The 25,771-nt window shown below is 39.6% G+C and overlaps 2 protein-coding genes and 1 pseudogene across 2 annotated transcripts; 2 read left to right on the forward strand and 1 right to left on the reverse strand.

The window, feature by feature from the left end:
• Nucleotides 1-194: 194 nt before the first annotated feature.
• Nucleotides 195-5,551, reverse strand: SMIM8 (small integral membrane protein 8). The gene is made up of 3 exons (XM_049772301.1): nt 5,462-5,551; nt 2,931-3,091; nt 195-353 (listed from the first exon to the last, which is right to left on the reverse strand). Exons 2-3 carry the CDS (start codon nt 3,063-3,065, stop codon nt 195-197), a joined length of 294 nt encoding a protein of 97 aa, XP_049628258.1. The 5' UTR covers nt 3,066-3,091; nt 5,462-5,551.
• Nucleotides 5,552-14,128: 8,577 nt separating this feature from the next.
• On the forward strand, nt 14,129-15,794 carry GJB7 (gap junction protein beta 7). Its single transcript, XM_049772583.1, is given in 8 exon segments — nt 14,129-14,138; nt 14,836-15,090; nt 15,093-15,140; nt 15,143-15,302; nt 15,304-15,321; nt 15,371-15,429; nt 15,432-15,592; nt 15,594-15,794. Coding segments are annotated over 8 exon segments (912 nt in total).
• An 8,383-nt stretch (nt 15,795-24,177) lies between these two features.
• On the forward strand, nt 24,178-25,179 carry LOC126006775 (poly(rC)-binding protein 2-like; annotated as a pseudogene).
• Nucleotides 25,180-25,771: the final 592 nt, after the last annotated feature.

A 25,771-nucleotide genomic window follows, 5' to 3' on the forward strand; every position in this document is an offset into this window, starting at 1 on the left:
CTGTAGGACAAGAATGAGAACATTGCTGCAGCTGTGAAAGGGAGAAACACACAATAGTGCAAAATAGTGGTCTGGCAGCAGCAGTTTTCTTCTTCCCTCTACAACATATTCCAGAACCAAAAAACATGACACTATATTCCTGAAGGCTTTCGCTTAAAGTTTTCACCAAGCTCCATCTGTAATAAGCAGTATTATTAATCCCACTTAGAAGTTCTCCTTCTCATAGAACTGTTCCCTTCACTATCAATAGCTTCATAGAGGTCCTTTTTGTTCTCTTGTGTTGCATGCAGATAACCAATATAAGCCACACAGAGTGAGAGAGTTATCAATCCAAAAGCCATTACAGGTTTGTTCTGTAAAAAGAAAAAAATTATAAATCCCCATTATGTCTAATAATTTGAAGAGATCCAGATATTTCTTGCACTTTTCTCTTGAGCTACAGAATATTTCACTAACTGCAGTTGAATTCCTTGAAAAATGTATATTTGCAATATTCTAAAAGTGTATTTTTTTATTCAACTAATGCCAAATATTTTTGGGCTAGGGATATGTTTCTTACCTACATTCATGAGACCTTGGTTGCATTCCTGGCATCAAAACAAGCCATGAAACCGAAACTCCAAAATTAAAGATTTAATTTTAAAATTAAAGACTTAAAATATATTTTCTAAATGTATTTTTAGAGATTATAGGTAACTTGGCTTTTCCTCTCCAGCCTTTCTCCTGTCTAGTCTGACATAGCAGCCATCAACCTGCAGAAAAATGACAACTTGAGATAGAACACTCAGAGTGTGATGGAAGGAAGGATAAAAAGCAAAAACACTGCTCTAAAATAACTTACTTTCTCTGAGTTCACACTTTACCCATTGCAAATTTTGAATGAGTTTCTTTTACTAGGTAATAAGGAATAAAGAATACATATACTTCCTCTAGCCTGTTTTTATGGGTGATTGGCAAAAAAGGCTTTTATGTAATATTAGAAACACCAAAAATAACAATGCGTACTTCCTAGGTATCTTGTCTACTGCCTCAAGAAATTTATGTTGTTATAAGAATCTTGATTTACTGCTGAAATTCCAAATGCTCAAGAGGCAACACAATGTACCTTTGAAATAAAAAAGAAAGCAAACCAGCTTTTAAATAATATGTTTACACTTCACAGAGGTGTTTCATTTTGTTTGTTGTAACTCAGATGCTCCTTTTCGAATGTTCAGACTCAACAAATTGGCCTTTCTCAGGTCAGTGTGAGTGCAAAATTAATACACAAATTTAATTTGCATTTTCTGTCTGTCTTTAAACCTGCTACATTAACCATTATTTCATATCTTAATCACCAATGGAACAAAGGTCAAGCTTTTTCAGTTGGTTTCACAGCTAAGCAAAAGCAGTTAAGCATTTTCAGAATCTAAAATCTCAGAGTAGTTAAAATTAGCATATCTTGAAATGCATTTGATCATTCAGAGATTTTAATACACAGAAACTTTGAAGTATTTTTGAGATAATACAGCAGGTAGGATCCTTGGGGCTGAAGAGTTAGGGTAGCAAGTAGGGTACTTGTGTGACAAGCAGACCTGGGTTTGATCCTTGGATTCCATTTGGTTCCCTGAGCACCAACCACTGATGCAGTACTAGGATTAAGTACCCGAGTACCTCTGTTTATGGTAATTATCTGAGTAAGTATTTGGGTACCTCAAAACAAAATAAGAACAAATCTAAACTACTTTGATTTAATGATTGATTGATCTATTGAACTCCAAAATGGTCACACTAACAACTATGTTACTAAAATCTGAATAAAAGTCAATATACTTATGTATATCATAATGTTCTAATTATATTTATAGAAAAACAAATTAGATCTATTTAAAAATAACATTGATCAGGGGCCAGACGATGGTGCAGCAGTAGGGTGTTTACCTTGCACCATGGCTAACCCAGGACAGAGCACGGTTCGATCCCCAGGGTCCAAGCCAGGAGCGATTTCTGAGTGCGTAGCCAGGAGTAACCCCTGAGCATCACTGGGTGTGGCCCAAAAACCAAAATAAATAAATAATAAGAAGAAGAAGAATTTGCAACAAGAATATAAGTGACTAGCTAATTCTCCAATAGTGTCCAGATCATCTCCAGTGGTCTGAAAGTAGTATAAGAACATTGGTAAAAGGACTTGGGCATTTTTGTGTTGGTTAGATATGGTACTGTAAATCAAAAATATAAAAATTAGCACTATTTTAAATGTGTGACCTAAACTACAATTTAAAAAAATTGATAAAGGCTGGAATTACAGCATATAAAATAATCAGATTGTTATTGACGCTTGTGTTTCATTAAAGATTTTATTCAATATTACCTGATCATGAATAAGTCAAATTAATGTAACTATTAATTTTATTTATTTATTTTATATTTATTTATTTTATCTATTATTTATCTTATTAATTTTATATAAATATACTTAGAACATTATAATGTACATAAGTATATTGACTTTTATTCAGATTTTAGTAACATAGTTGTTAGTGTGACCATTTTGGAGTTCAACTATTAAAGTATATTTTAAATAATTTGAGTAAATACGTTGAATTGCATCCGTTTTCCATTATAACTCTCAGATACCCTTAAAATGAAGACTTTATTTTTTGGTTTTTGGGCCACACCCAGGGATTGAACCGCAGTCCGTCCTAGGCTAGCACGGGCAAGGCAGACGCCTTACCACTTGCACCACCACTCTGGCCCCAAAATGAAGACTTTTACTTGTTAATTTATTAAACGTCATTTATTCTACCCGCTTTTATTCACAAGGTATCTAGTTATATTCATAACAAAATCAAATATTACCATACAATAAGAATTTTCTATTTCTGAAAACTTAGCTAAAAAAATATAAGATCTCTTCCAAAAAAAAAAAATCTCTTCCTAGATATATTTCTTACAGGTTTAATGAAGAGCTCTGGATTCACAGCTCGAAACAAACTTGTTGTACGGACCCCCCTAAGTCCTGGGTTTGGAAAGTCCTTCTCTTTGAGTGGTTCCTTTTTAAAGGATGGAGGCTCGGGTGTTGAAGACATCTTGATGTTTGATGACTTACTTACACCTGAAAATAAAATGATTTTTATTAACATTTTAGCATCCCTACAAAAACATTCTCTTGATAACATTTCTTTTGTAAAGCTTTTAAAAAAAATCCTCTATAGTCATTCTTTTCCCATTTTTAATTTTAGTTTAGATATTTTCCTAAAGAGGGACCTGAGCAATAGTACAGCAGGTAGGGTGTTTGTATTGCATGTGGCCAACCCAGAACTGACCAGGCTTTGATCCCTGACCAGGCTTTGATCCCCGGCATCCCATATGATCCCCCAAGCCTGCCAGGAGCAATTTCTGAGCCAGAGCCAGGAGTAACCCCTGAGCCGCTAGGTATGACCCCCCTCAAAAAAGATATATTAAAAAAAAAAGATATATTTCTAAAATGATTGTCAATTACTTTATTGCTTTTTAGAATACAAACACAACTTGTAAATCAAGTTTAGAAAGTCGTTTTTCATCTTTTAAAAATCTCAAAAGTTGTCATATTGTTTTCTTGTTCTATGAACAAGTGGCACCTATCTTAATTTTCTTTCATTTCTACTCTTCTTTACCTTCCAAAAGCCCTCTGGGGACACCTATTTGAGCATTCCTTTGCTCAAAATTCTCCCACAGCTCCTCCCCCTCCCACCAAACCATCCCTTCAAGCTCCCCCATTACTCCCTATTTCTACTATTCAAGTATTAGTATCATGAAAGGTTTTGTGTGCACTCTGAGAAAGACTTTTGTCTTCTGGGTTTGAATATCCTTCTCTTATAATTATTCTCAGTCCAGTCTATTACATCTAAGTCTAGCATTTTGTTACTTGGTTCCCATGGCTGAAGTGTCAAGATTTGGGGTCTATATTTTCTCTTCGAAGTACTAGCAGACAAAAGCTTGTTCTTGTTTCTAATGCTGGTGGGAGAGTGCTAGAAAGATATGGAAGGAGGCAGGGAAAGAAGTCTTACAGGCTACTCCCAACTCAGCGCTCAACAGCTACTGAAAGTGCTGGTGACCCAGGCAGGTCTCCTGCAGCAAAGCAAGTGCTCCAGTCTCTTTGACCTTTCTCTTGGAATATGAACCATCTATTCTTTAAATGAAAAAGTACAAATTGCTGAGGCTAGTAAGGATCTATAGCCAAGGATTTCCTATGTAAAACTATGGAGAAAAACAAAGTTTTTCATGTAAGAGGTTTAATCTATCTCTTTACAAGCCTGGCCCACAGAGCTGTAGGTTATGACCAGGACAGAAATTCAAGATGTTCTGGTTAAATAAGAAATGAATACAGTATGCAAAATAATATATATATATATATATATTTTTTTTTTTTTTTTTTTTTTTTGCTTTTTGGGCCATACCCAGTGATGCTCAGGGGTTACTCCTGGTTATGTGATCAGAAATCACTCCTGGCTTGGGGAATGATATGGGACGCCAGGGGATTGAACCGAGTCTGTCCTAGGTTAGCGTGTGCAAGACAAATGCTCTACCTCATGCATCACTGCTCCAGCCCCCAAATATTATATTTTTATAGATATATTAGTCATCAGTACTTTGGAGAAAAATAATTCTCTATTGTAAAAGTAAACTTTTAATCTAGAAGTAAAATCTGACCACCTATTTTAAGTGAAGTTAATAAATGTAGCTTTATAATATATTACAGAACTAATCATAAATTCAAAGTGCAGTAATAACCTATTCTTGCATTTCCATCCAATAAAATATATACAAGAAAAAAGTTAACAGCTGTGTACTTTCATGAGAACTTTTTTTTTAATTTTGGGCCACACCTGGTGATGCTCAGGGGTTACTTCTAGCTATGCACTCAGAAATCACTCCTTGCTTGGGGGACCATGTGGGATGCCGGGATTGAACCACGGTCTGTCCAGGGTCAGTCCTGTGCAATGCCCTACCACTGTGCCATCACTCCTGCCCCCATGAGAACTTTTTATATTGCTCCATCACTTTCTCCGTTTTCTTCCACTACAGGTAACCAGCACTTATTCACTTTCAATGACACTGATAAAATCTAGTTGTTTTTTTTTTTTTTCATTTTTGCCTATCAGGAAGACATAAAGGATATTTCTTTATAATTTGACAAGAAGATCCTCGTTAGTCAGAACTGGCTTTTTAAATAATTTTCCCCTCTGAACTTTCCTCAAAATTTTAGTAAAATTCTGGATCAGGGGAATGATCCATGAAGTATAAGAAGCTAGCATTAAATGACTCACATATATTCAGTAGGAAACAATTCCCAAGGATAGAGAGGCGGTGGGAGCAATTGCCTATCATGGAAGGAAAATTTCAACCAGAGGTGGTGGTGCTGAAAGGTGGTCAAGTGTTATGTATAAATTTGCAACAGTACTGTAAACCACAATGTAAATTATATAATAAAAAAGGCACCCACCTCTTGCAGAAGCAGACTGATGGAGGCAAATAGGAGTGGGGGAGATTGGTGGAAGTGAACACTGGTGAAGGGATTGGTATTGAACATTAAATGCCTGAAACTCAATCATGAATAATTTTATTAATTTCACATGACTATATAAAAATTACTCACTGGCATAAACTATATGACTATATTATGTTGTGTATAAAATTAAATCCAAAGATTTTTGAACTGCTTTGAAAAACACTTAGGTAATTTTCACATAGATATTTGCAAAATAAGGTCCATATAAAAATCAAAACTACTGGGGCTGGAGTGATGGTGCACCATTAGGGCACTAGCCTTGCACGCAGCTGACCCAGGATGAACAGTGGTTCCATCCCCTGTCGTCCCATATGGTCCCCCAAGCTTGGAGCAATTTCGGAGCACCTAACCAGGAGTAACCCCTGAGTATCACCCGTGTGGCTCAAAAAATTAAAAATTAAAAAATTCAAGTTACCAGTTATAGATTAGTGAGGAAGAACCTTAGCGCATGTAAATGCCATAGGAATTGTATGGACAATAGGCAAATAGCAGAGAGTGCAAACATTTTAATTTAAGTGAATAATTATTTTTACTTATTTAATAAGGAAGTAAGTTTGAAGTCTGGTGTAACACATCATGTAGATTTGTTGAATCAATCTCAGAAAACTTTTTTTTTTTTTTTTGGTTTTTGGGCCACACCCGGCTGTGCTCAGGGGTTACTCCTGGCTGTCAGCTCAGAAATAGCTCCTGGCAGGCACGGGGGACCATATGGGACACTGGGATTCGAACCAACCACCTTTGGTCCATGCTTGCAAGGCAAACGCCTCTGTGCTATCTCTCCGGGCCCAGAAAACTTTCTTTTGAGCTCATCTTAGAGCCTCAAGTTCCAACTTGGCTACTTAAGACAACCTTGTATGTACGTATGAATGAGAGCCCTCTCTGGGACTCCTGAGCTTATAGACTTCCACTGTTACTTAATGGGGAGCATTACTGACTTACATTATTGATTCAAGGACTTGTCATATACACGGGATGGCCCGGCTTGAGGTCACATTTTTGATAATTTTCTGATTATCCAGGCTTGGTTTTGTCCCACTTAATTCAACCCCTTTATCTCCCTTATATGTTGCTGTTGTTGTTGTTTTGGGACAAAACCAGCGGCGCACAGGGGTTACTCATGGCAGGCTCAGGGAACAAACATATGGGAAACCGGGTATCGAACCCGGGTGTGCCGCGATAGTAGTCGGAAAGCCCCACGGGCAGCGCCACGGACAGGGGTGTGGGGGAGGACGCCAGTTGGTGCCGTTACGAGGGAAAAGGACACAGTGGGAGGAACGGGGAGCGCACCGGGCACCGACATTTAGAGGGTCTCCGGCCCCAAAGCACGACTCTCTCTCTCTCCACTGCGCCACTCAATGCGTCAGCTCACCTCCGCCAGGCACTGCCCCGCTCGGTACCGGTTCCGCTCCGCCTCGCCTCCACCCGCGGGAGCGAGCGGCTCGGCGCGCCCCCGTCGGTTCTACGTGTAGCGCCACCTCCAGGCTGGAGGCTATGTCGCAAGGAGCGGTGGGCCTCAAATCCTGTCATTGGCAGTCCAACTCTCGGGCTCAGGCGCCACCTGCCAAAGGAGTTGGGGCTTTTCGTTCTTACATTTACTTTTCAGTAAATGTAAATTCACTTTTCAGTGCCTTTCTCCGCCACTCCACTCCCCCACCACCCACCCAAATAACCTTCCATTGTGTGTGTGTGTTCTTTAAATAATAAGACATTAAATGTATTTTATGGAAGAGGAAAGAAGTATTCTGATTTGAGAGTCGCCCCTGCTTCATCAGCTATTTTCCCCTTTAAAGAACAAATAAAAGAAAATGTGAAGGAATAAAGAAATAAAAGTAGAGTTAATACTCTGCTACTGTTAGTATCTAAAGATTCAAAGATGGGAGATATGTAGGCTTAGGTACGAAGAGGTACAAAAGCTGGTTAGCACTTAGCTCACTGACACTAAATTTGTTACAATACAAACTATGTTAAAGAAAATAGAAAAATAGCACGGTCTATCTAGATTTTGCATGAAGTTATGTAAAGCTTTTAGTATACAGATTTTGAATTTAAAACTTGTCCTATCAGGGTTCTAATCCTGTCCACCAAATGTGAACAGGGCTGTCTTTTGAGCCTTTTCTCAGCCTCCTACAGGTTCCAGCACCGTTCCTGATAGTCTGTCCCCTGAGGCCATTTAGGTTTGTGTCTGGGCAGAACAATAAACCCTCCTCCTTCTCGTTAATCCTCCTTTTCTCAAAACATGCAGATGCACTAATTTGCAACAATTTTTACCATACTTAGATAACCTTGCTTGTTTAGAAAAATAATCTCTGAAGAAGATATACCTACAGTTATACATATAAATAGATATACAAACAGTTCAATAGATTACTTTTTTTAATACCCTGATACTCCAGCATTGCAAACAACTAAATGCAAAGATCAATGAGGAAGCTAAAGAAGACACCTACAATTGGGGATATGGAGAGAAATCCTGGCAAATCTCCAAGTCCACTCAAATATCTGAGACTTATAGATGAGGACCTAAAATCAACACTTAATGGCTTATCAATAGAAATCAAGGAGTCACTAGCCTGCAAAATTAAGAAATCTATAGATAAACAAATTAACCAACTCAAAGAAGAACTCTTTGAGACGACAAGAGAATCCATACAAATTGATCTGAAGGAACTAAAAACATGTTAGCAAGCCATAATCACATAGATGAACTTGAAGACAAATTGCAAGCCATCAGTGCTAAAGAAGTAAAAAAGAAAAGGAGAAAGAAACCCTGGAAGAAAATGTAAGATATTTAATGAACAAAGACAAGAAAAATAATATCCAAATTATAGGAATACCAGAAGGGGAAGAAAATGGAAGTGGGAAGAATGAGTAGTGAGAATAAAGGCATTGAGAACAAAGGCATCTTTAAGGAGGAAACAGCACTCTCCAAACAAGTGGAAGCAGAGATAAACAGATGGGAAGCTGAGAAGCTTCTGCACTTCAAAGGAAATAGTGCCCAGAATACAAGAGCCACCCACTGAGTGGAAGAAACTCTTCACCCAATACCCATCAGATAAGGGACTAATATCCAAAATATACAAGGCATTGATGGAACTTTACAAGAAAAAATAAAAACATCTAATCCCATCAAAAAATGAGGAGAAAAATAAACACTTTGTAAAAGAAGAAGTACAAATGGCCAAAAGGCACATGAAAAAATGCTACACATCACTAATCATCAGGGAGATGCAAATCAAAACAACTATGAGGTACCATCTCACACCACAGAGATTGGTGCCCATCACAAAGAATGAGAACAAGCAGTGCTGGCGGGGAGGTGGAAAAAAAGGAACTCTTATCCACTGCTGGTGGGAATGCCATCTAGTCCAACCTTTATGAAAAATGAGTTCCCGTATAATCCAGCTATACTACTCCTAAGTATATACCCTAGGAACACAAAAATACAATACAAAAATCCCTTCCCCACAGCACTATTTACAATAGCCAGACTCTGGAAACAACCAAGATGCCCTTCAACAGATGAATGGCTAAAGAAACTGTGGTACATATACACAATGGAATATAATGCAGGAGAGATGAAGTCATAAAATTTTCCTATCCATTTGTATTTTTTCTTTGAGAAATTGTTCATTTCTTCTCCCCATTTTTTTATGGGGTTAGATTTTTTTTCTTGTTAAGATCTGTCAGTTCCTTGTATATCTTAGATATTAGCCCCTTATCTGATGGGTATTGGGTGAATAGCTTCTAACACTCTATGGGTGGCTTTTGTGTCCTAGGCATTACTTTTTTTGAGGTACAAAAGCTTCTAAGTTTAATATAGTCCCATCTGTTTATCTCTGCTTCAGTTTGTTTGGAGAGTGCTGTTTCCTCCTTGAAGATGGCTTTAGTCTCAATGTTCTGAGTGTTTTACCTATGTGTTGTTCTATATGGCTTTGGGTCTTTAATTCATTTGCATTTGACTAAGGGTCACTATTGTTAATGATAGAGAGAACTTGTACTAAAATTCACATGTCTATGGATGTGGCTTTTACAGTGTGAATCCATGTACACTTGGTTTTTGTAGCCAACTGATTTTTGTAGCACATTTCTCAACTGGCTGAGATCTGAGATTACTTATCACCATTCCTCCTTCTAATGTGAAGACATTAAATGACCCAACACCTACTGTCATTTCCAATGATAAGTTTTACTTTCTGTAGTATTTTTATTCCAAGATAAATTATTTCATTTTTATTTCTATAAATCTTTAATAAAATTAGATCAATTTAATCCAAAATGGGCACATACAAGGACGAACAGCTTTACATTTTATTCTCTTATTGATTATATACAGTGTTTCTCAACAGTCCTTCCTTTACTTGTAAAGTGATTCTTACCATGACTTTTCACTTTCTGAACTTCTAAGAATAGGTAAAGTACAGGTAAAATAAGCTCACCAGGGGCTAGCTCTTACCAGGCATGGGGTTTGGGAAGGCCCCAGGCCATAGGCCTTCTTCCTAGCTTGGGGGTGCTGGGAGGCTAGGCAGGCCCCTAGCCATCCCCCTATTTCTCCCCTGGACTCCCAGCCTTCCCTGGGTGCCGGCCCAGGTGGCCAGAAGAGGGTGCCTAAAAACTCACAAACAATCCCATAGTTAAAAATAAGTTAGCTAGTTTGAAAGAGAGGCTGTGCCCCAAATCCAGCCTCCTCGTTTGCAGAAGGAGCAGTGGAGTATTTTATACCTTCACATGATAGTTCTTTTCCTAAGCTAAGCGTACACTGAACAGTAGATGTGCTTTCTGGATACCTGTCTTTATGCACAGAGACAGTGGAGGATAGAGCTGAGTGTATGGATCCAGCAATGTGACCCTTGGACAGTGCTGAAGGCAAGAATGAGATGCCAGGGTTTTGAGTGCCTTTCACATCCAGCATGCTCCCTACTCCTTGAACTGTCTCCTGGATACTTCATACAAGGTTCTCTAGGAAAAAACAACCAGTATATGTACTAGTTAAGAAGTTACTGGTGGACTGGAATGATAGTACAGCAATAGGGTGTTTGCCTTGCATTTGGCCAACACAGGATGGACCAATTCCTGGCGTCCCATTTGGTCCCCCAAGCCTGCCAGGAGCAATTTCTGAGCACAGAGCCAGAACTAACCCATGCACCGCTGGGTGTGATCTAACTTTTCCCCTCCCCCCCAAAAAAATTGCTAGAGTGATATGTAGAGGATAAGGTACTTGCCTTGCATATGGCCCAACCAAGATTTGATTCCTGGCATCTCAAATGGTCCTCCGAACACCTACGATATTGATTCCCAAAGCATTGCCAGATGTGGCACAAAACAAACAGGACAGAACATATAAATCTAGTAGCCAGGTAAGGAGCGAATGCTGAGTACTTTGATTTAATGAGAGAGGAATCATGATGATTTGAATCTTAGGTTCAGCCAGGAAGAAGTAAGCACCTCAGAAGAGGTAGTTTAATGAACAGTGCACTACAAAGAAAGAGTACAAAAAGGGTAAAGGGAGGTCAAGTGGCAGGATATAGACTGAGGTGCTATGTTTCTGGGAAAGTTTTTGAATAAAAGTCTATGTCCCTATACATTGCTAAATTTTGCAATGTTTAGACTAGTTATGTAATGGTGATCTGTCAGGATACTACTTAGGTTGCCAGATAAAATAAAGTTGTTTCCACTAAATTTAGATTTTAAATAATGAAAAAATTTCTAGTATAAGTAATTCCAAATATCAGATAGCTTGTGTATACTAGAGATGTTTATCTGAAATTCAGTCTGAATATTCTACAATATTAATTGGTCAAACTGGCAATCCTAACCCCAACTCTTACAGAATGCATCATCTATATAGATACCATGTAAATGCATGCTTCTTAAATAAAATGGCAAGAATTAAGAGCCAATTCAGTGAACAAGAAGAATGCTCAAAAGGGCCCAAGGGGCAGGGGCAGGGCAATCTGGGTTCAATCTCTGGCATCACTTCTGGTTCTCAGAGGCCTGCCAAGAATGATTTCCTGAAAAAATAGCCAAGTGTAAGCTCTCAACACCACCAAGTATGGCCCCAAAACAAAAGCAAAATTAAATGCTCAAAGGATCTTGTTTGGGAAGAGAAAGTTAGGTGAAGGTTGTCTAATTCCAGTGGATAGGATGAGCGCATTAAAAGTGATAGAAATAAAAATAAGTATTTTGTATAAAGTAGCTTATAGAGGATCAATGAATTCTTGAATTCAGTGCAACTTGGTAATGTGCAAGATGAGGTGGAAAATAAGTTAAGACAACACACCAAGCAGTGGCACGTATCACCAGCCCCAGGCACTGCTGGAGCACAGCCAGAACGACAAGCTAATTCCCAACACCCCCAAGCCTAAGAAGTTTCTAATCACCAGCAGTTAACTGAGTCTGACCAGAGTGACCCTTAGATTCCTTGAACACAATATGAATGCTCCAACCCCGCCTAATAAAAAATTATAAAACCTTTTTACAGTAGGTATATAAAGTCAACAAAAAACCTCAATGAACAATTAGAAATGAAATTCATAATCTGACATTTGATGATATGTCTTGTGATTTTATTCAGATTCGAGTCTTTGAATTCAAATTGCTTTCCTTTTCCCTAAATAGTCTGGATCCACCTGTACTTTTCTCCTGACTTTAAAATGCCCAGTAGAGTATCTCAAAGGTTTTGTAAAGTTACATAAATACCACATAAAAAATATGAACAGATGTCCAATGACATGGCATAGGTAAATACAATACCTCTCTAATCTTTGAGCTTTGTTTTGGTAATTCACAGGGACATTAATCTTCAGGTGGATTTGAGAACCCTTCTATTTAATACAATTTTGTTTTTATTCTGAAAGTCAAGGACACTGACTTTCTGTTGATCAGAGTATTGTGTACATGTATCTTTTTCCCCCCTGAAAACACATCATAATCTCACATCTCATGAGGGCTTCTCCCTACAGGCATAGGGTTCCTTGTTTCCACTGAGATATAATGGAACTTACTCTGAGGTGCACTGTTGGAACATCCCATTTTTCATAATTCCCAGGTCCCTTTCACAGTCAACTATTTTCATGTTATCACTTTGGATGAGCAAGGAAGTAGTAGTTAATTTTTAAAATGTAAAACAAGATCTGAAACAAAGGTTTCAGAGAATTCAAGACCATAGAAAGATCAGTGTTTTTTAGCCTTTTTTTATGTTTATTCCCTTCATTGAGTACATTTAAAAGTATCTAGCGACATTTTTGGTTGTCTCAAAAGAGTAGTGAGTACAAAGGAGACCTCTTACACTAGCAGTCCAAGGGGCAAAGGGGGGAGGTATAGAATACATGCTGGGAACAGGGGTGGAGGGAGGACAACAGTGGTGGTGGGAATGGCTCTAATTTTTTGTCACTATGTACTTTATGTTGTGTATAAAAACATTTCCATGGGATTATGTTACTAATCCTAATCTGATCGGTGATTGTGCCCTACCCTAGGGTGTGACCTGCCATTCTGCTCCCACCCTAAGGTGGTCCCTGAAAGCAAGGGTCTGTGTAAGGCAGGGGCTTTTTTCGAGGGCTGATTCTGGGCTTTTGGCTTCAGCCATGTCCACCGAATAAAGCTGATATCTTCTGAAGCCTGACTGCCTGTTAGCTTTATACCCACCACATTCACCTCAGAACCACCGGCTGAATGAGGTGACAGATGCGTACTCCGAGCTGGAGGAGAAAGACCTCATCTTCCATCCCTCCATCAGTCAGCCCCATCAAGGGCTGATTTGCAACACTTTAAATATTATTGTGAAAGACTTGTCATTCACTTTAATCACAATAAAAATTATTTTAAAAACAGAGTAGTGCGTAGTATCACTTGCAACTAAAGGATGCTGCTAAACATCCCATAATGCACAGGAGTTGCTATGACAATTATCCAGCCCCATGTCAAAGATACTTGTTGCATAGTCTTTTACAAGAATGGCTACTGAATTTCAACCATGCTCTAAATTATTTTATGACTTTGGGAAAAGGGCTTCTTAGAAAAACACAACCAAAAATCACAGGGGAAAAAACAAACAAATAAAAACCGTCTTTCCTCAGCCTGGGATGTTAACTCAAAGGGGTGGAGCATAGGCTGGACATGTTGGAGCCTCAAGTGATTCCTGAGGACTGAGGCAGGAGGAGTCTTTGTAGGGTTAAGTGTGTTCTCACAGGCTCAAAATAAACAAAAAAATCCTCCACATCTTTCAGGACTGTTATGTGGAACCAACTTAAGAATGTCTAATAGAAAGTTATAAGCCTAAAAACATCTAACAGGGGCTGGAGAGATAGCATGGATATAGGGCATTTGCCTTGCATACAGAAGGACAGTGGTTCGAATCCCATATGGTCCCAGGCCTGCCAGGAGCAATTTCTGAGCGTAGAGCCAGGAGTAACCCCTGAGCGCTGCAGGATGTGATCCAAAAACAAAATCAAACAGACAAATCTAACAAAAACAGGGTCCAGGGTTCAGGATCACAAAAGTTAATTATAAAATGAAAGCATAAAGTGCCAGGAAAACAATGTCCCTGAGATGGGGTATATTCTTTTTCTATTTTCATCAATTTTATAGTAAAAATCAAAGGGGATGGGGAAAGGTATGATGAAATTAAACTGCACTGATGAATCTGGAAATAATGTAGTGGTAGGTTAAGGGAAGAATTTCAGCAGTGACTAGGTGAACACTTTGAAATATACTTAGGAGAAATCAATACCTGATGAACAATTAGAAGGAGCTGAGGAAGGTACTCAGGATCAGTAAAAAAAATTCCCAACTTGAGTGGTTTTGTGTTGGTGATTAGCAAATATAAGGAAATCAAAGGGCAGATCAGATTATTTAGGTATAGACAGATTAAGTTTGATAGCCCTGGAACTATTTAGATGATAGCTAACCAAGAGGTACTGGACCCTGAGGATAACTACTGATATATAAGCTGAGTGTGGGTTCCCTCCCACCACCCCCCAAAAAAATACCCTCAGAAATGGAAGTTTATCTTTCATGGTCCCATTTGAATTAAGATAGTGGAAATGATCAACAGAATAAAAAAAACAATCATGAAATTCTGGTGTGTATGGGTTGTCTTCTTTTGTTTGTTTTGTTTTTGGGTCACACTCAGGGATTATTCCTGGCTCTATGCTCAGAAATTGCTCCTGGCAAGCTCGGAGTACCATATGGGATGCCGGGATTAGAACCACCATCCTTCTGCATGCAAGGCAAACACCCCACCTCCATGCTATCGCTCCGACCCCGTTTTGTCTTCTTTTAATTCAAGCCATGAGCTAGATGGTCCTGAGACCTCCTCAGAGGAGGAAATAAATACTCCATTGGAATCGGATGGATCTGGCTGGCCATTGTGTTCCATTTTTCGTCTGCTGCTCTACATGGTGGCATGCGCATGTGCAGTAGAGATGAACAGAAAGAATTTGAGTGTAACACTAGCCAGCCTGGTTATGAAAATGTGTTCTTTGACTACTTCTTCGCTGTGTCTCAAGTCACATTTTGGGCCTTTCAGCTGATTATGGTCTGCATGCCTTTGCTTCTGGTGGTCCTGCCTGTGCCTATCATGAGGGTAGAGATAAAAACCACAGAAAGAAACTTTATCAGCACAGGCACAGTGGACTGGGGGTCTGTGGAACCCTTACCATATCGGTCTCATGGTGAGGACTGGCTTTGAAGTCGGCTTCCTGATTTTCTTTTACAAACTCTATAATGGCTTCACTGTTCCTTGCCTTTTGAAGTGTGATTGGAAGCCCTGTCCCAACTTTCATTTCCAAACCAACAGAGAAAAACCATCTTTTTTTTTAAGGCTAGTCAAGTGAAGCAGTGGGAAGAGAAAACCATCTTCATCTTCTTCCTGGTCATTGCTTCAAGCCTGTGCATTTCACTGAATTTGAATTGAGATTTTTGTTTCCGAAATGTTTTATTAAGTGCTGCTTCAAAAAATATTCTAGTAGGCTTAGATCCACAGCATGTGCGTGCCACCACCTGAGATCAGCAGAATTCGAAGTTCGAAGCCCTGCCCCAACTCTACTCCAGAACCATCTTTCAGACCCGAGCTGCAAGCACAACCCAGTGCCATGAAACAAAGTCCCTCTGTGAGACACCAGAGTGCTACAGGAAATCTACCTACTTATCTAGTCTGGACTGTGAAACAAAAGGAAATGAAATTTTTTTCAATTACTCAGTTGTGTATACTACACAGAGGTCTCATTGTTCTATTGTCCTGTTCATAAGATACCTGTCTGAGTTGTGATTGAACAGTGCACTGCAAAACAGTCTCAAGAAAGCCAACAACATTTTGTTGTTGTTGGCTTTGGGGCCACACCTGTTGGTGATCAGGAGTTATTCCTGGCTCTGGGCTCAGAAGTCACTACTGGCAAGCTCAGGGGACCATATGGGATGCCAGGAATTGAACCCGGTTCCATACAGGTCGTCTGCGTGCAAGGCAAATGCTCTACCGCTGTGCTATTGCTCAGAACCCACCAGCAGCATATTTTGTAAGTGCTTAAGGTCTATCAGTTGGAGAAGTTAAAAAAAAGTGAGAAACCTAATGGTCTCCACGATGCAACAGAGATCCACAAATCTTTCCAAATTGTCAGCCAAGGGACCCTCACTCAATCTTAGAACAACAGTGAGTAATTAAGTCTACACAGAGAAGTCAGTCTGAGTCCCAATTCTGTAGTTAGGAATCCCTAAAGTAAGAATAGAGAGAGGGGGAAAATTTCATTGTGTAAGTGGTTTCTGATTAGTAGAATTAACTACAAACATTACTGGGAGATATAAATAAGGATTATACAAATAATAAGAATCATGCTTCTTCTAGCAGGTATCTAAAAGAGAAATTCTAGAAACCAGAGAATGCAGGTGTCACAGAAAGGAGCACAATAACCACAACCAGAAAAGGACCCAGAAAAGTCCCACTTGATTACTTAACTCTTCCTCTTTTACCACAGGATGTTTACATACTTTGCTAATTTCCACACAGATCTTTTTCCTATTAGGAATCCACAATGCATTATTGTGTAATGCTTTGTGCATATCTCTAGTATAGCTCTCTATAGGGCAAAAAAGCTAATATACACTATTGCTGTTGATTGATGTAAAAATACCTTTAAATGGGACCGGAGAGACAGCATGGAGGTAAGGCATTTGCCTTTCATGCAGGAGATCATCGGTTCGAATACCAGCATCCCATATGGTCCCCAATGCCTGCCAGAAGCAATTTCTGAGCCTGGAGCCAGGAGTAACCCCTGAGCACAGCCGGGAGTGACCCAAAAACCACACACACAAAAAAATACTTTTAAAAATAAAATATCTGGAGCTGTAGCAATAGTACAGTGGCTAGGGTGTTTGCCTTGATGTGACTGACCCAGTTTGAATCCCTAGAAAACCATATAGTCCCCTGAGGCTTCTAGGAGTAATTCCTGAGCACAAAGAAAGGAGTAATCCCAGAGCATTGGCAAGTGTGGCTCAAACACCTCCCCCAATTATCAGATTGTGGCTTTTACATTTTCCATTAAAACATATTTCATAAAAAATCCACATTGTCTTTGGATTTCATATTCTAATATGTGCATTTCTCTAGAATAAAAATTAAGTCATTTCATGGTGTCATCTATCATGATTGTTCTGACAACCTTTATTTTATTTCTGGTTTTTGGGGGGCCATACCTAACCCGGTGATGCTCAGGGGTTACTCTTGGCTATATGCCTAGAAATCGCTTCTTTGGGGGGAACATATGGGATTCTGGGGGGATAAATCCACGGTCCATCCTAGGTTAGCGCGTGCAAGGCAAATGCCCTACCACTTGCGCCACAGCTTCGGCACCTGTTCTGACAACCTTTAAAAAGGATTTGCAACTATGCTTACTAAACAAAGCTTAGAAAGCGTTCATTGCTGGGAATTTTAAAGTTGAAATTCAGTGCAAGAAGACATGATTTTAGCTTAAACAATGTTTTTTGATTCTCTTAATGTCAGTCTTATTAATTTATAGACAATTATTGTATTATTGTAGTATATACTATTCACCAACAAGGGTCACACTATCTTAAAAACTGTCCTCATTTAAAAAAGAATCTGGGCCAAAACCAAGACCACCAACTACAGAAGACTGATTAAAACAACAGTGATGGAACACAACTCCTAGAACCGTAAAGGAAGACTCCATCCTAGGTTCCATCCTTTGACCTTGCAACTACCACCAAGATCTCTAGCTACAGAGGAATGATTTTATCATCCACTATGGAGTGGAAAGTTTCCAGACACCACAAAAGGACCTAGGGGATAGTAAAAGAATGTGTACGGAACCTGTAGTTATTCCCATGACAGTATACTTCAAGGCTGGAGAAACCCTGTATCTCTTAGGCCAAGGGAATTCCCTTTCTAATCTCCCCAATATTTACTGTGCCTATGCAAGAAAAAAAAAAAGAGAGAGAAGCACAAATTAATTTTTTTTTAGTTTTGTTATTATTGTTTTTTCTGTTTTGTGCTTTGCTTTGTTTTTATTTCAGGACCATGGTTATTGTGTGGTTGTCTTTATTGGTACTTTTGGAGTATTTTCTTTTATTGTTGTTATGTTTTTCTTCCTTTTCCCCTTTCTTCTCTTAAATTGGTATTTATAGCCTATAGAAAGACTCCTCCCATTCTTTGCTTATTTGATCTTCGCCCCATTTTATTTTATTACTATATTTTTCTTTCCTTCAAACAGAACCACCTAACTTGAACCATCTTGTTCCGCCTCACAAATGGAAGGGAAGATAATGGAGCGTACTAAGACCAAACAGTCGTATGAACATTAAGTAGAAATAAAAAAATGATCAGACTTAAACACCAAATCCGAAGCCAATGACAACAGAATTGATACCCAATCTACAACATGATAAGATACAGAGGGGACCACTTTTATTAGCAGCCAGGGGGTAAAGGAGGGGAGTATGGAATGCATGCTGAAAACAGGGGTGGAGGAGGACATTGGTGGTGGAAATGCTCCTGATTCAATGTCGCTATGTACCTAAAATATTACTGTGAAAGATTTGTGTTACACTTTGGTCAAAATAAAAATTAAAAAAAAGAAATTGGAGTAAAAATAAAAGGAAAAAGAAAAGAAAGAAAAAGAGGGGCTGGAGCAGTGGTGCAAGCAATAGGGCGTTTGCCTTGGATGCGCTAACCTAGGATAGACAGCAATTCGATCCCCTGGCGTCCCATATGGTGCCCCAAGCCAACAGTGATTTTTTTTTTTAACTTCATGTGTTCTTTTTTTAAAACAATTTTTATTTTGATCACAGTGGATTACAAATCTTTCACAGTTATATTTTAGGTACATAGTAACATTGAATCAGGGGCATTCCCACCACCAATGTTGTCTTCCCTCCAGCCCTGTTCCCAGCATGCATCCCATATCCTCCTCCTTTACCCCACGCCACCCCCCGGCAGCTAGTATAAGTGGTTCCCTCTGTGTCTAGCTTGTTGTAGATTGAGTATCAATTCTGTTGTTGTTGGCTTTGGATTTGGTGTTTAAGTTTGATCATTTTTTATTTCTACTTAATGTTCATACGACTGTTTGTTCTTGGTACCCTCCATTAATACTCCTCCATTTTCTGAGGTAGAACAAGATAGTTCAAGTTATGTGGTTCTGTTAGAAGAAAACAAACAACAACAACAACAACAAAAAAGAACAAAAGAAAAAAGGAAAAAAAGGGGAGGTAGGGGCCCGGAGAGATAGCACAGCGGTGTTTGCCTTGCAAGCAGCCGATCCAGGACCAAAGGTGGTTGGTTCGAATCCCGGTGTCCCATATGGTCCCCCGTGCCTGCCAGGAGCTATTTCTGAGGAGACAGCCAGGAGTAACCCCTGAGCACTGCTGGGTGTGACCCAAAAACCAAAAAAAAAAAAAAAAAAAGGGGGGGGGAGGTAAAAATCAAACAAGCAAAAAATGGGAGGAATCCTTAAGCTATAAATATCAATTTTTTTGTTAATGGTATTTGCTTTTTTATAATTATCTTTATTTAAATACCGTGATTACAAATATGATTATAGTTGTATGATTACGGTCATGTAAAGAACACCCCCCTTCACCAGTGCAACATTCCCACCACCAATTTCCCAGATCTCCCTCCTCCCCACCCCCCCCACACTTGTACTCGAGACAGGCTACTTCCCTCATTCATTCACATTGTTATGATAGTTTTCAGTGTAGTCATCTCTCCAATTGCACTCATCACTCTATGTGATGAGCTTCATGTCATGAGTCAACCTGACTAAAGATGTGAAGGATCTATACAAAGAAAACTATAAATCACTGCTCCAAGAAATAAGAAAGGACACACGGAGATGGAAACACATACCCTGCTCATGGATTGGCAGGATCAACATCATTAAAATGGCAATACTTCCAAAAGCATTGTACAGATTTAACGCGATTCCTTTAAAGATACACATGACATTCTTCAAAGAAGTGGATCAAACACTTCTGAAATTTATTTGGAACAATAAACAGCCTCAAATAGCTAAAGCACTCCTTGGGAAAAGGAATATGGGAGGCATTACTTTCCTTAATTTTAAGCTGTATTACAAAGCAATAGTTATAAAAACAGCATGGTATTGGAATAAAGACAGACCCTCAGATCAGTGGAATAGGCTTGAGTACTCAGAGAAGGTTCCTCAGACATATAACCACCTAGTTTTTGATAAAGGAGCAAGAAATCCTAAATGGAGCAAGGAAAGCCTATTCAACAAGTGATGTTGGCACAACTGGTTAGCCACTTGCAAAAAAGCGAACTCAGAACCCCAGATAACAACATGTATGAAGGTAAAATCCAAATGGATTAAAGACCTTGATATCAGATCTGAAAATATAAGGTATATAGAACAACATGTAGGTGAAACACTCCAGGATATTGAGACTAAAGGCATCTTTAAGGAGGAGACAGCACTCTCCAAACAAGTAGAAGAAGAGATAAACAGATGAGACTATCTTAAGCTGAGAAGCTTCTGCATCTCAAAGGAGATAGTGCCCAGAATATAAAGGCCACCTACTGAGTGGGAGAAATTATTCACCCAGTACTCATCAGATAAAGGACTAATATCCAAAACTTACAAGGCACTGACAGAGCTATACAAGAAAAAGACATCTAACCCCATCAAAAAATGGAGAGAAGAAATGAACAGGCACTTTGAAAAAGAAAGGCAAATGGCCAAAAGGTACATGAAAAGATGCTCAACATCACTAATCATCAGGGAGATGCAAATCAAAACTACTATGAGGTACCACCTCATGCCACTGAGATTGGCACACATCACAAAAAAGGAAAACAAGCAGTGCTGGCGGGGATGTGGAGAGAAAGGAACTCTTTTTCACTGCTGGTGGGAATGCCATCTAGTACAACCTTTATGGAAAGCGATATGGAGATTCCTTCACAAACTGGAAACTGAGCTTCCATACGATCCAGCTATACCACTCCTAGGAATATACCTGAGGAACACAAAAATACAATACCAAAAATCCCTTCCTTATACCTATATTCATTGCAGTGCTTTTTACAATAGCCAGACTCTGGAAACAACCAAGATGCCCTTCAAGAGATGAGTGGCTAAAGAAACTGTGGTACATATACACAATGGAATACTATGCAGCCATCAGGAGAGATGAAGTCATGAAATTTTCCTATACATGGATGTACATGGAATCTATTATGCTGAATAAAGTAAGTCAGAGGGAGAGAGAAAGTGCAGAATGGTTTCACTCATCTATGGGTTTTAAGAAAAATGAAAGACATTTTTAACAGTACCTCAGAGACAAGAGAGATGAGGTCTGGTAGGTGCAGCTCATGATATAAATATCAATTTAAGAGAAGGGAAAAATGAAGAAAAACATAACAAGAATACAAAAAGAATTAAACAATCCCCAAAAAGCAACAAAAAGCAATAAGAACCAAGCAATAAAGACAACAACCAAACAATAACCATGGTCCTGAGATAAAAACAAAACAAAGCATAAAATAACAAATAAAAAAGCAACAATAACAAAAAAATTTATTTGTGTGTGTGTGTTTTGCATAGGCACAGTAAATACTGGAGAGATTAGAAAGGGAGTTCCCTTGGCCAAGAGTGATTTTTGAGTACATAGCCAGGAGTGACCTCTAAGTATCACCGGGTGTGGCCCAAAAACCAAAAAAGAGAAAAGAAAAGAAAAGAAAGGAAGAAGGAAGGAAGGGAGGGAGGGAGGGAGGGAGGGAGGGAGGGAGGGAGGGAGGGAGGGAGGGAGGGAGGGAGGGAAAAACCAGTGCGGACACTGACACAGGGAAAAAGGGATCTCATTCACTGCTGGTGAGAATGTCTACTGGTTTAGTTGTTTTTGCAAAACTATAGATAGTCCTCATAAGACTAATTGTGAATAAAAAACTTTATGAACAACTTTGTAAATGACGGTGTTTAAAAAAAGTAATTAAATAAAGTAATTTAAAAAAACAGCGATAGTGCGTTTGCCTTGCCCACAACTGACTCAGGATGAACCACGGTTCGATCCCTGGTGTTATCTTATGGTCCCCCAAGCCAGGAGCGATTTCTGAGCACATAGCCAGGAGTAACCCCTGAGTGTCACCAAGTGTGGTCCAAAAATCCAAAAAAACAAAAATATCCAAACAACAAACACACAAAAAACGCAAACAACAACAGCAACAACCCACTAGAAATTGAGTTTCCTTATGAACCAGCAATACTACTAGGAATATATCCTAGAACCCAAAAACAATGCAGAAAAGATTGCATTCCTGTGTTTACTGAAGCACTATTCACAAAGCCAGAATCTTGAAATAACCCAAGTTCCCAAGAACAGATGAGTGAATAAATTGTGGTAATCTACACAATTGGATACTAAACAGTTATTAGGAAAAATAAAGCCATAAAATTTGCTTACAGGGGCCGGGCAGTGGCGCTGGAGGTAAGGTGCCTGCCTTGCCTGCGCTAACCTAGGACGGACCGCGGTTCGATCCCCCGGCATCCCATATGGTCCCCCCAAGAAGCCAGGAGCAACTTCTGAGCGCATAGCCAGGAGTAACCCCTGAGCGTCACAGGGTGTGGCCCAAAAACAAACAAACAAAAAAAAATTTGCTTACAGATGAATGAGTTAAGAGAGTATTATGCTGAGCAAAGTGAGTCAGATGAAGATAGAAATTCTAGCACTCATTTGTGGGATATGACAAAAATATGTAAGATGGTAATAATATCCAAAGACAAATATGAGGCCCTAAAAGACTAGTTCATGCTATGAAGCTTGCCATACATGGAGGGGGAATGCAGTACGGGCAGAGAAGAGACCATGTTAGTTGGAAATGATCTCTGGACAAGAACTGGGTGCTGAAAGAAGATAAAGCAATATACACAATACTCCTTCAGCAACATCACTGCAATCACAATGTCTAAAAGAAGGTAGAGAGGGGCCAGAGCAATAGCACAGCAGTAAGGCATTTGACTTGCACGTGGCCAATCCAGGACAGACCTTAGTTTGATCCCCGGCATCCCATATGGTCCCAAGCCAGGAGCAATTTCTGAGCAGAGCCAGGAGTAACCCCTGAGTGTCATAGGGTGTGCCCCCCCAAAAAAAACAAAACAAAAAATAATAAAAGAAGGTAGAGAGAAAGAAAAGAAGGGAGGAAGAGGGAGGAAAGAGAAAGGAGGAGAAAGAAGTGGAGGAAGAGGTCTGCTACAGAATACAGAAACAGGCAGTGGGGAGAGTAGGGAGAAGTGTGGAAGGGAAATGGGACATTGGTGGTGAGAAGTGTGTACTGAAGGGTGTTGTATACTATATGATTGAAACTCAATCATACACATGCTATCTCATGGCGATTCAATTATTTATTCGAAAAGAAAACAAAAAATGACAACTGCACCCAACCATTCCCATAGACTCACTCCATTCTTGAAAGAGAAGTAAGTCATGATAAATTATGGGTACACAAGCCTCAGAGCTAAAAGCTGGCTATTTTGGGAGAGGGCAGTTCAAGATTCCCCACCTGCAGAAGCTACATCTGCTGTATCCATCACCCACAACTGCCACTTCGTCTATGACCCTACTTCAGTGCTCCTTGAAGACTTACTTCAGAGATAATAATTTTATTAAAACTTCTGTTATGCCAGTTATTTTGGGCTGATATCACCAGGACTGTTTTGGAGTTAGTGTGGGCACCTTTCCCCCACCTTCTCATTCTTCTTGAAGATGAAAATAAGGCCGATAAAAGCCAAAGTATCAGTAATAGTGCTTGGAATTCCTGGACTTGCATGATCATGAGACAATCCCATTTTTGCTCAATACGGTCATCCTAGTAGGAACATACCAATTTAGATGCCAATGTGTATCTGAAGACACCTAATATTAAAAAATAATGAAGTAACAAAATGGTCAACTAGCTACAAGAGCTTACTAAACCTGTCAATGACTTAATGACTTTACTGGAGATACAATAATTTTCACAAATTTTCTCTTCACTGTACTTTTTCTTTCATTTTCTTTAATAATTTCACTCCCACTTATCTGGAAACAACTGTATAACCAATTTTGAAGCATAGCTTTAAATAAAAAACTCAAAGAGCAATAAAATAACTATGTCCACCCCCCACTAGTGACCAAAGACTTGACCACTCAAAGTCCAGCTCCCCAGAACACTGCTTGACATGGACACTGGGTGATTGAAAGTGGATTGAATATCATACTCACCACCCCGCTAATTGTGCATGGAAAGAAAGTTGAATCATCAGAAACTGTGGAGAAGATGCGTGAAGAGAGTGGTGCACATATCAACAACTCAGAGTACTGAGAGAATTGTCACTTTGACTGGACCTACTAATGCCGTCTTCAAAGCTTTTGCTATGATCATTGACAAACTGGTAGAAGACATTAGCTGTCAGTAGACCCCCAGACACTTGGAGGGTGGTGGTCCCTGCTAGTCAGTGTAGACTCTTATTGGGAAAGGTGGTTGCAAGATCAAGGAAATATGAGTGTACAGAGCTCCAGGTGGCAAGGGATATGCTCCCCAATTAAACTGATTGGTCCATCACTATTACTGGCATTCCCCAACCCAACACTGTGTGTGTGAAACAGATCTATGTGATCGTGTTTGAATCCCCTTGAAGGGCGTGACCATTCCATACTGGCCCAAGCCATCCAGTTCTCTGGTCATCTTTGCAGATGGTCTGGACAGGTACAGCACAGGAAGTAACAGTGTAAACTTTCCCCACACCACCCTGTCCATGTGTCTCAACCCTGACCTGGAGGGACCACTACTAGAGACCTTTGCCATTCCACAGCCAGATTTGACCTAGCCACACAAGTTGGCAACGTAACACATTCATTTTCTCATGATACATGACAATACGGGAGTTGGTGCTGGTTTGAAGGCATCTGCTCAGACTATTTATGAACTCACCATTCCAAACGATTTTATTAACTGCATAACTGGGCATCAAGGCTCCAAAATCAATGAATGATATCTGTCAGATGTTTGGAGCACAGAACAAAATTGTGAACCCAGTGGAAGGATCTATTGATAGGCAGTTTACCATCACTGGATACACTGCTTTAGCCTGGCTCAATATTTAATTAATGTTAGGCTTTCTTCAGAGACAGGTGGCATGTGGAGCAGCTAGAACAATGCAGATTCATCCAATAATCCGTTCTGCTTTTCACCATCACCCATGATGTATAGTTTTTGAACTATCAGCGATTTTGTAAATTTTCAGTTTCTACACACTTTGTCCACTTATGATTTTTTTTTTTTTGATTTTTGGGTCACACCTGGCGGTGCTCAGGGGTTACTCCTGGCTGTCTGCTCAGAAATAGCTCCTGGCAGGCACGGGGGACCATATGGGACACCGGGATTTGAACCAACCACCTTTGGTCCTGGATCGGCTGCTTGCAACGCAAATGCCACTGTGCTCTCTCTCCGGGCCCCACTCATGATTTTTTAATTAAAGCATTTTCATTCCTTTCTCAGTTAGGTGGTTAATGCCGAGATCCATAGTTAGATTTATAAGCTTCTCCCCTTTTTTGGCTCATGAATATTTTGTTCATTATGGAAATTAAGAGAACACTAATACATTTTAGTTTAGTTCTATAATGTCAGGAATTAAAAAAAAAAGAATTAAAAGATGGGGGCTGGGAAGGTGGCGCTAGAGGTAAGGTGTCTGCCTTGCAAGCGCTAGCATAGGATGGACAGCGGTTCGATCCCCTGGCGTCCCA

The sequence above is a fragment of the Suncus etruscus genome, chromosome 4 (assembly GCF_024139225.1).
Source record: "Suncus etruscus isolate mSunEtr1 chromosome 4, mSunEtr1.pri.cur, whole genome shotgun sequence".
Taxonomy (NCBI): Eukaryota; Metazoa; Chordata; class Mammalia; order Eulipotyphla; family Soricidae; genus Suncus; species Suncus etruscus.